The 17,312-nt window shown below is 33.5% G+C and overlaps 1 protein-coding gene across 3 annotated transcripts in view; it reads left to right on the forward strand.

Annotated features, from left to right (window-relative positions):
* The first annotated feature begins 1,747 nt into the window (after positions 1-1,747).
* LOC111047206 (cilia- and flagella-associated protein 43) overlaps positions 1,748-17,312 on the forward strand; it is a 48,813-nt gene continuing 33,248 nt past the window's right edge. Inside the window, exons 1-15 of one of the 3 annotated variants that reach the window (XM_039427152.1) lie at positions 1,748-1,891; positions 5,127-5,389; positions 6,033-6,201; positions 7,289-7,508; positions 7,966-8,100; positions 8,410-8,529; positions 9,627-9,785; positions 10,631-10,915; positions 11,548-11,844; positions 12,429-12,685; positions 13,259-13,365; positions 13,844-13,965; positions 15,507-15,737; positions 16,567-16,739; positions 16,973-17,210. In XM_039427152.1, the coding sequence (XP_039283086.1) occupies positions 1,833-1,891; positions 5,127-5,389; positions 6,033-6,201; positions 7,289-7,508; positions 7,966-8,100; positions 8,410-8,529; positions 9,627-9,785; positions 10,631-10,915; positions 11,548-11,844; positions 12,429-12,685; positions 13,259-13,365; positions 13,844-13,965; positions 15,507-15,737; positions 16,567-16,739; positions 16,973-17,210 (2,835 nt within the window). In that variant the 5' untranslated portion in view covers positions 1,748-1,832. Of the gene's footprint in view, positions 1,892-3,499; positions 3,751-5,126; positions 5,390-6,032; positions 6,202-7,288; positions 7,509-7,965; positions 8,101-8,409; positions 8,530-9,626; positions 9,786-10,630; positions 10,916-11,547; positions 11,845-12,428; positions 12,686-13,258; positions 13,366-13,843; positions 13,966-15,506; positions 15,738-16,566; positions 16,740-16,972; positions 17,211-17,312 lie in introns of those variants that run through there. The other 2 variants (XM_039427151.1, XM_039427153.1) reach the window with 2 other exon arrangements.

Below are 17,312 nucleotides of genomic sequence, written 5' to 3' on the forward strand. Positions count from 1 at the left end.
GGCATGACATTCTCAAATTAATCATGATTTCCAACCTATAAAGCTATTTTGAGGTCTACTGACATTTTTGCTCTGCCGACTTAAGGCATGATTTCTCAGGCCGCATTACTATTTGAATACCCTCCTCAGTCCCTGTGTCCCCTGTAGGGGACGCAAAACAACCTTTACTGGGAAATTTTTTTCTCTGTGCTGAGTGGGTTGGTAGCATTGAAACTACGTTCTAGATACTCAGGACAGATGGCAGCACCAACCTTTTGTGTAACCTGTTGCATTCCACTTGCACAGTTACTTCAGAGTGACTTCAAAGATGGCTGATCAGCGTCCTCAACGATTTTGTAGATCTGAACTTTGTAAGTACAACTTTTATAGCTATGCAATAATTTTTTTTGTGGTGATAATTACCAATCATACTACCCCTTGATCCAAAGGAGGTAGTCGAGCAGGACATCCATGATGGACACCCAACTAATGTTCATCACCGTAGCAAACAGAGGAGCGGTGTTAGTAGCCCGTGCAGTGACAAGCATCACACAACTAGATCGTCAGGATGATTCGTGTTGCGTTTGGCAGAAACACGTATTTGTCGGCCGATCGGAGTACCGTGATCGACCTCGGCGTCAACCTAGGGCTACTTCCTGGACCTGGAAACCCTGTTTTAGTAATTCCGGTGTGAACTGCTGGTAATTTATCAAACTTCGGCGCGTTAATAAAAGAGACCCCCATCTGAAGTCATCCTTTTTATTCTCTCAAGTACCTAGCCTTGCCGATGATTCCTTCCATTTCGGGGCAGTGTGAAAACATGGCCTCTTTCCATCCTAAACAGGAAAACTTTTTTCCGGCTAGATCTCATTCATGCCTGTGGCAGGAACGACGAATAGAGTACAAAATAGGCCAAAGCGTGTCAACTCGTCCAGGAACTAACGCGTCGAGGGAGGCAAGTAGCGGTCGGTCCCACAAACCACTGTTTCAACTTGCTAAGGTCCGGACCCAGTTCCGATACCATCCGGTGTCTCACTTTGCGAACTTTTTCACAAGCCTACTGAGGCTTGCAGGTCCACAGCGACAGTGGGATTTTTGGAGAGACGAGGTGTGGGCCAAAGTTTACTCACAAGGTAGATGTGATAAGAAGTATCTCATTTAGAAGTTTAAGTGCCAGTTGCACAAAAGATTGATACCACGAGAACCAATCAGAAGAGCTCACTTTTTGAAAAATCTTTCTCGATTGTTCTCGTAAATTTCGAAAACAAATTTCTCTCATTGGTTATCGTGAAATTAATCACGATTAAAATTTAACCGGCTTTCGTGCAACTGGGCCACAGTATAGATATTGTAACCTTTTATGAATCATACCAAACAGAATAATTAAAAAAAAATCAATCTGTTGTTGATTATGTACCTATAAGGATTACAGAAATATCAAGAGCAAACATTACCTAATAGCTGTTAGTTACTCATTAATAGCTGTCAAACGTGAGTACCGTACCGTAACATAAGATAAAATCAATTTTTTAGACTGTGCGTCAAATTGAGCTTGCCGCCAAACTCGGAGAAGCGAAACGTGATTCAAATGGCACTGCGAATACATGACATACTGGATGTCAGCTGATAGAGAGAGCGCTACAGCGCTTCTACAATTTTTTGTGCTTGCGCTTCGTCTGCTTTTAAATTTCACACCACGAAATTTTCTGGAATAATAGTTAATTATTTATTCATTTCTTTTAAACTTTCTTCACATCCCTTCCTCTTCTTCAAAGTTTTACGTTGCTAAGGAATTGTACTTGCTAGGAAACCTACCAGGATCTTGTTTTGTTTAGTCAATATTAAAACTGGCTATGGAAGAGCGCAATAGCGATTATTTGGAATCCGATGAAGTTAATAAACATTACATTAAGTAAGTATTGCAGTTACTTTTTAATTATTGTTTTATTGCCAACATTTTTTAGTATATTCCGATTGTTTTAAAAAATTTCTACATGATTAAAACTATGTAACCTAGTAAAATATATTAGGTAGGCTACGTACCGTACCGGTACCCAACTTGTTACTTACAACTAACTTTACTTATAAATTATTTTACCAGTATGAAACTTCTGTAGCTTTGATAATAAAACGCTCAAAACTCTCTGAAAAGCATCACTTTCTGGATGCAGACAAAGAGCTATAGAAGAATTGTAATGAGCTGACCACTGACCGGTTTGTTATTAGCATGCATGTGGTACTGGCAATTCAGAGATCAGATCTGGCTCGCGATCCACCTTTATTACCGCTTAATCCAAAGGAGGTAGTCGAGCAGGACATCCATGATGGACACTCAACTAATGTTCATCATCGTAGCAAACAGAGGAGCGGTGTTAGTAGCCCGTGCAGGGACAAGCATCACACAACTGGATCAGGATGATGCAGTTTTGCGTTTGGCAGAAACACGTATTTGTCGGCCGATCGGAGTACTGTGATCGACCTCGGCGTCAACCTATGGCTACTTCCTGGACCTGGAAACCCTGTTTTAGTAATTCCGGTGTGAACTACTGGTAATTTATCAAACTCCGGCGCGTTAATAATACGAGGCCCCCATCTGGAAGTCATCCTTTTTATTCTCTGAAGTACCTAGCCTAGCCGACGATTCCTTCCATTTCGGGGCGGTGTGAAAACATAGCCTCTTTCCATCCTAAACATGAAAACTTTTCCGGCTAGTGGCTAGTATTCATGCCTGTGGCAGGAGCGACGAATAGAGTACAAAATAGGCGGGAGCGTGTCAACTCGTCCAGGAACTAACGCATGGAGGGAGCCAAGTAGCGGTCGGTCCCACAAATCACTGTTTCAACTCGCCAAGGTCCGGACCCAGTTCCGATACCATCCGGTGTCTCACTTTGCGAACTTTTACACAAGCCTACTGAGGCTTGCAGGTCCACAGCGACAGTGGGATTTTTGGAAAGACGAGGTGTGGGCCAAAGTTTACTCACAAGGTAGATGTGATAAGAAGTATCGCATGTAGAAGTGCCAGTTGCACAAAAGATTGATACCACGAGAACCAATCAGAAATCTCACTTTTTGAGAAATCCTTCTCTGATTGTTTTCGTAAATTTCGAAAACAAATTTCTCTCATTGGCTCTCGTGAAATTAATCACGATTAAAATTTAACCGGCTTTCATGCAACTGGGCCACAGTATAGACACGTATAGATATTGTAATCTTTTATAAATCACACCAAACAGAATAATTAAAAAAAATCAATCTGTTGTTAATTATGTACCTATAAGGATTACAGAAATATCAAGAGAAAACATTAATTATTATAGCTGTCAAACGTGAGTACCGTACCGTAACTGATAAAATCAGTTATTTTAGACTGTGCGTCAAATTGAGCTTGCCGCCAAACTCGGAGAAGCGAAACGTGATTCAAATGGCACTGCGAATACATGACATACTGGATGTCAGCTGATAGAGAGAGCGCTTCTACAATATTTTTTTGTGCTTGCGCTTCGTCTGCTTTTAAATTTTACACCACAAAATTTTCTGGAATAATAGTCAATTTATTCATTTCTTTTAAACTTTCTTCACATCACTTCCTCTTCTTCAAAGTTTTACGTTGCTAAGGAATTATACTTGCTAGGAAACCTGCCAGGATCTTGTTTTGTTTAGTCAATATTACGTTTTCAATAAATGCTTTGAATTCAACCTAAAACTGACTATGGAAGAGCGCAATAGCAATTATTTGGAATCCGATGAAACATTAAATAAACATTACATTAAGTAAGTATTGCAGTTACTTTTTAATTATTGTTTTATTGCCAACATTTTTAGTATATTTCAATTGTTTTAAAAATTTTCTACATGATCAAAACTATGTTACCTAGTAAAATAGGTAGGCTACGTACCGGTACCCAACTTGTTAGTTACAACTAACTTTACTTATAAATTTATTTTCAAGACAGCATCTATTTTACCAGTATAAAATTTCTGTAGCTTTGATAATAAAACGCTCAAAACTCTCTGAAAAGCATCACTTTCTGGATGCAGACAAAGATCTATAGAAGAATCGTAATGAGCTGACAACTGACCGGTTTGTTATTAGCATGCATGTAGGTACTGGCAGAGAAAACTCCTATAATGCTATTATTAATTCTGTGGTACTGGCAATTCAGAGATCAGCTCTGGCTCGCGATCCACCTTTATTACCGCTTTAAAAAAACACAGAATAGCATCATTTTTTTCTTTGGCTTGTGTATAGTCAATATAATGTTTTCTATTTTGTAAAATTAGGTAGGTTACGGCACAAGGTTGTACTATACCACATAGCTATCGGTATTTTATTTTTCAGAAAATTAACTTTAGGAAAATTGAGGCTTGCTCAACTAACAGAAAGCTGTGTGCTTATTAAAGAAAACTTCGTAGAGTAAGAATATGCTAACAGTTTTTTATTAGTTGAACGCCCCCGCAGAAGGGAGGATATTTTGACGATTCTCCAGTAATTGAACTGCGGCAATTACAATAAAAAAAAAATTATGTAAGCGGGCCTCAAGAGTAGACACCCTTACAACAAGAGAACCAAGTGCACGGTGCTTATCTAACCTGTGCAATTATACAGCTACATCATTAATACTAAAAGAGCAACCTCTACTCTAATAAGTTGGTTCTTCATTCACACTGTGAACAGAGATATTATGGAATTTCTCCATATTAAGGTGCAATAAAAACGATATTGTCGTTTTATACGATATTATGAACTTGTAGCTCATGTGAACTGACAAGTCATGTGAAACTGACAATATTGTTTTTATTTAACCTTAGCTCTTCATTTCTCAAAAATTCCTGATTCCTTGATTATCGAGGTTGAGTGGCAAAGAGGACTAAAAATGTCCTAACTCAGCCAAATAAATAACATTTCATTATCTATATAAATTGTACAAGTTTCTTCCATATAAAACTAATAAAATATTTTATCAAATTATAATAGTTACTCGTAAAGTTAATAAATTTTTATAGTTCTTAAACTTTGCACATTGGTAATTGATGAATAAATAATTCAGTTAAATTGTTTGTTGTATGCTTGTTGAAATATTGGCCTACTTGATAGCTACCGTGTTATATATATATATCTATTGTTTATAATCTCTATTGAATTTCAGGTGGGTGAAGCCTGGAAATGTAGATCGAATTGCATTTGTCAACGATGACGTTTTGGCTATTGTGTGTGCAAATTTCATCCTCTTCTACAATTTGACTACAAACACTGAATCAATTTATCAAGCTGATTGTGATGAGAAGGGCAATGGTATTCGATTCGTTGCCGGCTATGGCTATGCTTATATATTTGCTTTGTCTGACAAATCACTCAAATGTAGAATCAAAGTTTGTAGCTATCCTCAATTTGAAGTCATCACCACCCTGGGTGAGTAATTTTTAAAATTAAATTTGATTATTCAAATAATGAGTATTATTTTAATTCAAATCAGAAGTATTCTATGAAATCCTCTGAAGAATTCAGAAAAAATATTATACTTTGAGAATTTTCCTGGTCCTTTGCTAAATTAGGTGAGGTAAAGTTTTACTTTAAGATCTAAGATCTCTCAATTCTAAGATTTATCCACGTTCTAAGTGCAGTACCCTTAAATCTATAAGTATTTTTTCTGGGCCCATGAGCTCAGAAACTGTTCTTTCACTGGACCCCTGAGCCTATAAAGTGTTTTGTTGCAGTTGAAATTAACAACACACCTCCTTTGCACTTTATCTTTCTCTGTCACTTCACCATAACATACTTACGATATCAGCCAAGTGCTCAAAGTGATTTGCAAGTGGAAATAACTCCTAATTCATATGGACGAGATCACATTCTAAAATGAATGATGGAGTTTCAATCAACTCGAACCCCGTTTTATTCTTATTTGTTTAATCAATGATTAGGGAATACTGATCAACATTCTTTCTCTCATGTGTATCATTATTTCGCTGTAATAATTTCAGGTAGAGGTAACCAAGATGACTTCCATGTTATTCTTCTTCTCATGTGTACTATTATCTTGCAATAATTGCAGGTGAAGAGAAACAAGATGACTTCTATGTTGCTCTGGCATTCAGTCCGTCTGAGTATTTGATCAGCCTGACTGGCCTCCCCTCCTATGAAATTGCAATGTGGAATTGGCGGACTGGTGAGAAGCTGGCTAGTGCAGGCTCTGGGCTCAAATTCAACTTGCAGACTATCAAGTAATCATTAGATCAATTATTTTCAAAGCAATTATCGAATTGATAGAATTAGTGCATCCTGGGCATGTTCATGAGTCAAGGATTCTTATGAAATAATGTTTTTTTCAGAATATTGATTTGATCGAAGAAAATAGTTTTGATATCTTACCAAGAACTGTTCTTCATTTTATTCCTATTTTTATTTATAATTTTTATTATCAATAGAAATATGTTTGTTATTTTGTATTTTCAAATGTACCTAGCCTATTATTCTACCAATGCCTCATATTTATCATAATTATTGAGACAATTGCGTTAATGAAATATTTGTAGTTTTTCCATTGAATGCTTGAAACATCTATGAGAGGCTAGATGTAGAATATTCCAAGCATAAAGCTTTATATACTTCCAAGGCAATTAAATAACTTTTGTTGATAATAATCTCTATTTTTAATGATAAGGTGCAATTCCTCTTTTCCACAAGTGCTTCACTTTCCAAAATAAATTTGACTTATTTTTTGTGTACTGTATATTCCACCTTTTTGTTTGGGAATTTGTTTAAAATCGTAAACATCCTCATTTATTGAATTTTCATATCTTTTAATGAAGCTCATGAAATCTGAAATAGGATATATTCTGAAAAATAAATTAACCTATCGTTCTACAACGAAAGGAATTTTAGACCCGTATCTCGATAACATGGGATAGACAACACCGCGATATTGAAAAATAACACAGTTTTTTCGCACAATAACTCTTATCAATCTTGTATCCAAGTCTACCCTGAGAGCAAAGTTGTTTATATTTTCAGCAAATAAATTGGTTATTTTTAATTACTTATCTTCATATAAAATGTACTCTTATTTACACAAATGAATTTATGATGATTAGGTCAAGCAACTCATCTTCTTACTTATAAGTTGGACTCATATTGGTCCCTGTGGAAGAACATTTTTGTAGACCATGTATTTCTGGCCCAAAGTCTTGGGGATTGCCGCCCTTCATTTTACTCAGCCGTCACATTTTCCCTAAACGAGAAAAAATTTCACTTTAGTATGTGGAAATAACTATTGTTCAATTTAACTTGAACCCATTTTTTATTTTTTAGGTTCAGCCCTCATTCGCCTTCGGTATTCTTCCAATTTGCTCGAAATAAAGTGGATGGACATGGTGGTCTGCGACTATGGGAAACTGTCAGCTCCACCAATTCGCATAAATTGATTCCAACCGACATCAAGTTCAACGAATATCACCGAGAAATCACCAGCTGCTGCTGGTCTCCAGATGGACATCTGTTTGGTGTCGATACCACAGGAAATATCCATGTTGTAAGTCCAATCTGCACTATAGTAAATTTTCTAAATATTCCTGGAAAGAGTAAATCAGAAATATATTACTTGAGTAAGTTCATTAGATAAATCAAATCTTGAAATTTGAAAATATTTAATCCAAACCACTTTGATAATAGGAACATTAAATCATCAAATTCTTCATGATACAGATAGTAGATGTCAGCCATGTCATCAGTCGAATTTCAATTTGCAATCTCCATTAAATGACCTTTAAATACATTTTCCATGCAACATAATTGGATTTTGCATAATGGTGCTGAAAATTAATACCATTTCGATGAAAATTTGAGATTTGTAGAAGCTTGTGCTTGGTTTTGTTCGAAAGGTGAATCGACTAGCAGCCTGGTTTAGTCTCTCTCTCTCTCTATCTCTCTTAATATGATTGAATGCAAAATTGAAGTTTAATTACAATTTTCTAATTTTGTTGTAATAGGTTGCCAAAGATGAAACATCGTGGAAAAAGCTAGCTATTTGCAAACATACAAGTACTTCTGATCAACCAGGATGCTTTCAATTGCTGTGGTTCAAAGGTGGCTTATTGAAGGAGCTGAAAAACAAGGCTGTTCAGGTGAATATTATTTCATATGTTTATAAGGTTATGTTTCAATTATTGTAAAATAATAATTATAAGAGTTACATTCAAATAAGCACCACCAACAGGTTCATATTTTAATTTAATATGGATACTATTTTAATATGATTTTATTGTATCAAATTATATTACCGGTACTGTTCTACATTTTTAAAAGTATTCTTTTTAGGAATGTTTCTCTCATGCTACTTATTAATTTTATAGCCATACAGTATTTCTGTTCAAAATTAATGTTTTCCAATTACATTAATAATAATTGAAATGATAAATTGTTTACTATTTCAGCATTACAAACGTTTATCTCCCACTGAATGGCAGGTTAGCTGGAAACTCAATGTCTCCATTGATACAAAAATTTTATTAATAAATCGATCAAGAGATTGTATTATTGGATATGGAAATGAGGTAAGGCTTTATATTAATTTAATAGAAATATAATTGTATATTATTATCACAGATTTGTTTATTTAGTCTATGATACCACTTAATCCAAAATGCAGTAGACTTAATAATGATTATAAAACAAATATTCACAAATAATAAATATTGACATCATAATATGGCTAGTTTTGTCAAAGCTAAGTGTTTACTACCATGAATCACCTTAAGTATCTTTGTATTCCTTCAAAACAGTTGGTGCATACTTTTCCCCCCTCAACCACATGCCAAGATTGTTGAATGGACTTGGTGGTGGGGTGGACGTGTTTTCAAATGGCCCATCAAGTTTCAAGTACACATAGTTATATTGCTTTTGATACAAAGTTGAAATGAAATAACTAAAAATATAAATGCACAGATACAATTTTTGCATATTTTTAATAACCATTGATAGCATTACTCTTTCGATTTTCGTTTTTTCAACTACATACAATTTAATTTACTGCCCTTTTACTCCACTGATACTTTGTTCCATAGCCCCCTAATTTTTTTCTTTATTGTCATAGTTCTCCATTTGCATTTATCATCATCATCATCATTCTCATCTTCTCTTTCGTGCTTGTTATCATCTCTCCATCACCATTTCATGTCCATTCTTACCTCCTCTTTCACCTATCTCAACTTTTCAAAATCATTTAAACTTTTTTCAAGAATTATTTCAAATACCTTTTCTAAAGGTGCGTACAGATTTACGCGCCGCGAACATGAATAATTCACTTTTAATCAGCTGATGCCAAGCTTTTTATATCTGTATCTTACCGTTTCTGTAAAAATACAGATATAATCAGCTGATTAAATGTGAATTTCTCATGTTCGCGGCGCGTATATCTGTACGCACCTTAACGTTAGTTTAGTAAATTTTGTTTTGAACATGAATTTATTGTATTTGTCTTAATGTTATTTTAAGGGAGCATATTTGGGTTTTTACCTATTGCTTCCATTGCCAAATTGTGAATAAAAAGATAAATAGAAAACCATATTGAATTTTGTAACTTTTCGATTGAATTGGTTGACTGGTTGTGAGTGTAGCCTGTAGCCTGTAGCATGTTGTTGCTTATTTTCAGGGAGAGTTGGTGAGAATTGATGGAAAAACGTCTTGTAAGTTTATAAAAACATTCATGTTCAAATTTGAGAGGGCAACGTTCCTCTATCCCTGCAAAAATACCTTGGCCACCATATCAGAAAACTACCTGACGGTGTGGTTTGTGGATACTGGAGAACTTGTAAGTTATCAACTAATCCTGCAGTATTATAGGATTATTTTTCAATAAGATGCAGTCTATCCTCCCAAATTTATTTCATTATAATTATCGCTTTTGAGTATCAATGGGGAGTAACTCTCATCATTATTATGACTATACTTTATTATATAGGTCATATCTGTAAATTTTAGCTCCATGCAGTTATGAAGCTTATTTCCTCTACGTGTCTTCATACATTCATTCAGTATATTTATTCCAATTAACTTGTCAAACATCATCGTGTCCATTAATCTGATTTGTATTTCAAATATTAGTTCAAAGGAATATTGGGTGCTACTTACTATAATTGATTACTGTAATTAGAAGCATGAATTAAACCACCAACAACTATTATTAAATATATAATACAAATGCATTCAAAATTAGACAACATGTAATGTAACTGTACTGAAATTGTCAGGATTAGATTCATCCATTCGAATTTATTGATAAAAGTAATAATAATAGTAAATAAAAAAAGGTTATTAATGTAGTTATTATAAAGGTAACATAATATTATAGTAACGATTGGAAAAAGATTGGGTGAGTTACCTTATATATTCATTTAAAATTGTTCGTGCAATAGAATAATTCGGTACTGTTGTGAGTTTTTCCCTCTCATTCATCATAACTCACTTCTGGCAAGCATCCGTATAATATTAAACTTTATCATTAAAAAATATTGTATTATTAAATGGACCTTAACTCAAATTTATATCAGATAGAAAATATATCTTCATATAGCAAATCCTTGAGAGGCAATATACAAATGTTGACTTCAATTTAATTTTAAACAACAGTTACTTTATGATCAATTATTTTTATAGGTTGGGAACCTAAAGTTTGAATCAGAGTGCATTTATCTCAGCTGTCTGACTGAGACCGCTTCTAGTGAATCCAAGTGTATATTTTGTGTTGTACTGTCTTCTGGAGTGATGGCACTTCTCATGCTGGAGGATGAAACACATCGTCCAATCGTGATCAGTTTTGTGTACCTTTGCAATGAGCGCATCTGTGATGTTCCCTGCTTTCTCTCTGATGACAGCCGAATGCTTGCTACTGCTTGCTTCAACACTGGAAAGCTATTTACATTGACGTTGGATTCAGAGAAGGTGAGTTTTAACAGACTATGCTCTTCATGATAACTTAATCATCATGATAATATGAACCTGTCAGTTTAAATACTAACTTGGATGGTTCTTTTCCTTCGACATTTTGATAATTCCGGTACAGCCGGTACTTATCGATCTCCGTTTGACTTGCAGTTCTCCTTACCTTTTATTCGTCTTATCTTTTCCCATATGGATTTATTCGTATTCCATTGTCAATTCTGTAAGTATAATAAATAAAAAATAGCATTAGAAGACATCCCATGGTATAGGTCGCTTATGTTATTAATTGCGAGCTGATTTTTGTTAAGCCAATAAATTATTGTCAACTATTGTCTATTATGACTGTTTTGGCCGGGTGAGAATGTAAAAACGGCACAGTATGAGAGACTACCATTGTCACATATAGCTTCACGAAAAAGAACTACTAGGACTATTGAGTTCACAGAATTTTAAACTACTTAGAATCCGCCCACATTGAAAAATTTTAATCTTGAAAGAAACATTTTCAAATGAAGCAGGTTTTTGTAATATCGGTAGATTTTCCACATTTCAATTCTTGAATTTATGAATTAGTTCCCTCTATTAAATCAATTAATATTACCTATTTGTAAGAACTATGCTGTTTTTTTCAGATGTCTGATGGTAATTCTGTTGAAGTTGCTAATTTTGTCGACATTGGAACAAGTATTCAGAAAGCAAAATTCTCTAAAGATGCTAGAGAGGCGGAATATTTTTTAATTGTTCTAAAAGAATCTGATACAACTTGTGATAGTAAATTTGTGATTTTCAACACAAAATTGGAAACTGTTGCTAATATCATCATGCACGATTGCCAAGTGGTTGACTTTATTCCTGGCTTTGACAATAAATGCTACATGGCTATACAAGGCTCAATAATGATACATGTTGTTCACTTCCAGTATGAAGAGGTTAGTCAAGAAAATCATTCATTCAACACTAAAAATGAAAATGTATAAGAAATTGCACCAATAAGAAATTCGCCTATTGTTCTTATCAATAATTAGTAAACATTTTGTATCCAGCTGCAAACTATTTTAAGACAAGAAAGAAATTGCACCAATAAGAAATTCGCCTATTGTTCTTATCAATAATTAGTAAACATTTTGTATCCAGCTGCAAACCATTTTCAAACAGATTCCATATTTTGAAATTGAAAAAAGCATAACATTAGAATACACTATTTTAAATTGATTGATTTGCATCTAAAGCTGCTTTAAACTCACACACTTGATTAATGAGCAAAAAATATATTGCTGAACGAAATCAAAGCGGTAGAAATTTTCAATTCAATTCAATTTATTCATTCAAATCAAATTCAATTTGGTTTGAAGAACAGTCAGTAAACACTGGGCTTTCTGTTATCGTAATTGTGAGAAAACATTGAATAATTAAATTTTGTATAGAATCAAGTGGAAGGTAAGATATTTGTGAGTTTAGTTAGGATATTTGTGTATCTAACAATAATAATAATTAATATTGTTTCCCATTGAAGGAAAGAGCGACAACTGTTTCAAAAGTTGATAATGGCCATCGTATGCGAGGCTTCCATTTTTCAAGCTTCCAGAATGATGTGCTGTCCTTTGGATGGGATGGACTGATCCTGGTAATTGATCAGCTCTCAGGCAAAGTGGTTGAAACTATTTGTGCGCTATACAGATTTGAAGATGGCATCAACTATGCAATATCAGATGGTGACAGAAGGCATATTCTAGTGATCTCCAAGGACAGTTCTCTTGTTTGCTATCAATTGTAAGTGAATATTCTTTCAAACTATGACATTTTATAATGAAAAATACTACAATTAATCTGTTAAAGGAACGGAAAATTACTTCTGTATAAAAGGTATTGCGTATTAGTCTTAAGAATTTAATTCCAAATCAAACCCAAAAATGAAAATAGAATTGAATTGAAAAATATATTTAAAAAACCAACAATTTTGATTATATCTCTCTATTCAAATCCATCCACTCGAATGAAAAACTCTTGTGAGTTTAATAATTATTATATATTTTTTTAGCTACATTATTTACACTATCGAGTTATTTATTAGTAATACTATAACTATATTATTATAGTAATACTATAACTGAACAATAGAACTTAATTAGCTCAGTGATAGTATTTTTATTCTCATGTACGTATATTGAATTCAATTATCAATATAATAAAATAACAATTTAGGATGTTAGTGATTTTCCTGTCACAATTGGCTTGGAAACCCATCCATGTGATTGAATTCGATTACCAAATTCAACGGTAGGTGGTTATTCTCTAAATTGATAATAATTTATTTATAATTAATTTATTGATATTCATTTGAAGGAACGAAGAGATGAGCAGTGAAAGCAAACCAATGAAAAAGAGTGTTGACTCTCCCTCCAAGGATATTGTCACAGAAATGGCCAAGCCATCTTACGTGTATCCTCCTGGTAAACAAACATGTCACTTTCACAAATTTAAATATGCACCTTCTCAAATTCTCTTAAATTTGACCAATAAAGAAGTATTGTCAAAAATATTTTTGCACTCCTATAACAGCAATAAGTAGATTAACCTGGTTAGATAAGTGACCTGTAGTGTTGGCTTGTTCTAAATTCTTTGATTATTTTCTTTGATAATTTGTTCACTCCACTAATAAAGTGCATTGGTGGTGAAAATATTATATATGCTATTGCAGTTTGTTTATTTATGATGTATGATATTTTTTATTAATGATAAATTCTTGAAAAGATCAGTCAATATCACAATTTTGTTTTGCTTTTGCATAATCTAGGGTACCTGACACTATATCCGAATTATTTTTTAAATCCGTCTACAAGATTTCTGTTCCTTATGCAAACCATTCTCAATCAATTTAGGACTCGTAATTGACTAGGAGCATCACTAATAATTGTTTTGATTTCGTAGGTGGTAATTTTGAGAAGACATGGCTGAACCTTTACATGCATGAGTGCTCTGTAAGGGAGATGGAAACATGTGAATTTGATATAACCTTCATTAACAGACATCTTGCTGAACTGAAAAATGAGGTAGGCCTAATTGAGAGAATCTTTTTAGTTACTGAATTACTTTCTGAAATATTTCAAAATTCATTTGCATCATTAATCAAACTTTCATTTGCTCTTACTCCTGTGTATTCAATATTGTTCTTTATTTGCGTTTGCGTTATTTGCTTTTTGTTTTTGATATGTTCGGTAATATATTATTTTTGTATTATTACAGTTGAATGAAATTTTTTTAGATGTAAAAAAAGCTTTTGATACGGTTGAGCATGGTCTTCTATTAAATAAGTTAGAATCTACAGGGGTAAGGGGCGTGGCCCTACAATGGTTTAAATCTTTTTTAAATGATAGAGTTCAATGTACAAAAATTAATAATACCTGTAGTTCTTTTTCAACAGTAACTTCAGGACTTCCACAGGGATCAGTTCTTTCTTCTATTCTCTTTATAATTTTGTAAACGACCTATGTGATGCCAATTTAAATGGAAAAATATTTTGTTATGCAGATGACACGGTATTAGTTAGTTCAGGGAAATCATGGGATGAACTGTACAATAGAGTAAACCATGACTGTAAATTTCTTCAACAATGGTATCTTAGAAATAGATTAGCAATCAATGTCGAAAAAACCAAATTTATTAATTTCTCTTTGCGCGCACCAAAAATTCACAATCAACCTATTATTTTCCATCTAAATAACTGTACATATGACTTATTATGCCAATGTCCTCCTATAGAGCAGGTCGAAGAGATTAAATACCTTGGTATTTTTATTGATTCAGCCTTAAATTGGAAAACACATATATCTAATCTCAAGAAAAGTATCAATACCTATCTTTGTAAATTCTATCACTTGAGAGAGCTGTGTGATACAAACACACTACGCACAGTATATTATGCCTTAATAAATTCAAAATTAGAATACGGCATTGTATGTTGGGGTGGAGCTGCAAAAGTGCACTTTAGTCCACTACACAAATTGCAAAAACATTTCATCAGACTAATACTATTCAAAAATCGAAGAGAGAATTCGTTTCCTTTATACAAGAGATTACGTATTCTCCCAATTCGCCATCTTTTTGTTTTCAAAGTCTTAAGAATTTTCTTTATGCGAAGTGGAAACGATGGATTTTTCAGGCCCAGCTTTTCTGAAAGAAGAAGACTTGACCTGGTATCAAGACTACCAAGAATAAATTTTAGCTTCTTTTCTAAATCTTTTGTATACCTAGGCCCAAAACTCTTCAACGCTATACCACATGCTGGTAGAAGAACTAGAACTTGGAAAGAATTCTCAACAATAATTAAAGACTGGCTATTCCAATATCAAGATATAGAAAACTTTTTTTCAATTCAATCTTAAATCTTTTTCAATTTCAATTGTGCTCCTTACTCGAATGAAAACTGTCAAACTTTAACGTTTCCAAATTCCAAATCAGTTGAATTTTTATTCATTTCTACAAGGCTACGATAGTTTTTTCCCCTAAAGAATCACTAGTACCCTATATTTCTAAATACATTTGATTTTTATTTATATCCTAACTTCTCAATATAAACTCTGTTTTCATTCAGATTCGGTCTATGTTGGATGACAATATGAATGCGAGTGATGAAGAACGTCTGGACATTGAGGAGTTCCAACTGGACTGGGAAATGCATGAGAGGAGGAAATCGAATGCTCTGGCCGAACAGGATCAGCTGAGGCAATCCTATCTCGATCAGATCAATGAATACAACGGCATGACCAGCAAAATTGTTCGCAACTGTTGGGATGCAATGCATGTCAAGACTCGACGCATCAAGGTGTGCTCATTATGTCTATTCAAGAAAACAACGAATTTCAATCAATCTGCATGTGGAAATTACGATGAAATTGATTTTCTCTGTAAATAATATGTATTTGTGTTCATATTTTTAGTATATCATTGGGATAATTTTCTAGTATTCCACAACCATGCTGCTTATAAATTCATTGAAAAAATAAAATTAATTAATATTGTAATCTTGAGTTTAGCAGTCTTATTCAACAAAAGATGAAAATGGTGAATAATTAATAAACAGGATTGAATACTGTTTTTTTCAAATGAAAATAAGCAATATACTGTTTACTGTTACAATATACTGTTGCAATATACTAATATACTGTTTAGTAGCTTAAATGTGTATTCGACTCATAGAATAATAAGGAGAAAAATAATTTGGAATCATCCCTGAGTACAGTTCACTCAGGATGTAAACACCAACCACACACTACATATTGATTGTTCTTTGTAAACGCGAAATTGAAGTTTTCTAACCTAATGCATATCTTACTTCTGCGTTCAATATCTCCTTAATTTATGTAATTTATACTCTTAATGATCTTTTGCTATTAATTATTTTGAGCATAGTACAAATGACAACTCTATATTATGTTAATGTAAAGTCGAATTCAGCATATAACATACAGATTCAAAGTGGATAAAGTGATATGGAAATGAAGAAAAAGTTTTTTATTGTAATTGATGGTTAACTTGTGAAGTATTGGTAGAATCAAGATTTTTTATGTAATCATGAAGTAGAATTTAGCAATTTTGCAGTACACTTTTAGAATGACAACCTCATTTCTAAAACCATTTTCATTGTTTTACAGGCTATAGAAGATATTTTCTCTGTAGAAAATTATGGTCAGCTTCCAAAGAATGCTGACATTGAAGCCGAGTTGAAAAAAGTACAGACTTTGCAAAGAATTCAAGTAAAGTACAAATTTGGAGAGAGGTTCTTTCCTTGGCTTGAGCAGTCAAGCACAACAAAACATAAATGCAGGTATTGAGATTCTCCAATTATTCTATTTTCCGAAATGTATTACAGATCTATTTTCAAATGATTTTCCAATTCTATTTTCAAATGATTTTCCAATTCTATTTTCAGACTGTTCACAATGATTAATACTCATAATGTTTTTGAATTTTAAACATTTGCTACTACTGTTAATTTAATCATAGTTTGAAAAATTATTTGGATTAATTTATGATTCTTATACATTTATTATTTTTCAGAACAATATCAGAAGAGGACAGACTGAAAATAATTTCAATGGTGAATGGACAAGATAGTGATAAGAATCCAATTTCAGAACAGAGTGCTAGGGATGCGATTGAAGTGGCTGAGATTGGGCGTCGCTTTGAGTTGTCGGGAGCCAGTAGTTGGAAGTTTGTTGATATCCCCGAACAACTTGTATCTCAGATGACATTCACCAGTCATATTGACACTTGTGTAAACTTCATCATGTTTGAGGTGAGAAGGTTGAGATTCGTGAGTAGGTTGTGAATCCACTAATGGATATAGATAATGTGGAATTATATAATTCCTGATTTTCGTTGATATGATTGAACATCA

The sequence above is a fragment of the Nilaparvata lugens genome, chromosome 4, assembly GCF_014356525.2.
Source record: "Nilaparvata lugens isolate BPH chromosome 4, ASM1435652v1, whole genome shotgun sequence".
NCBI lineage: Eukaryota > Metazoa > Arthropoda > Insecta > Hemiptera > Delphacidae > Nilaparvata > Nilaparvata lugens.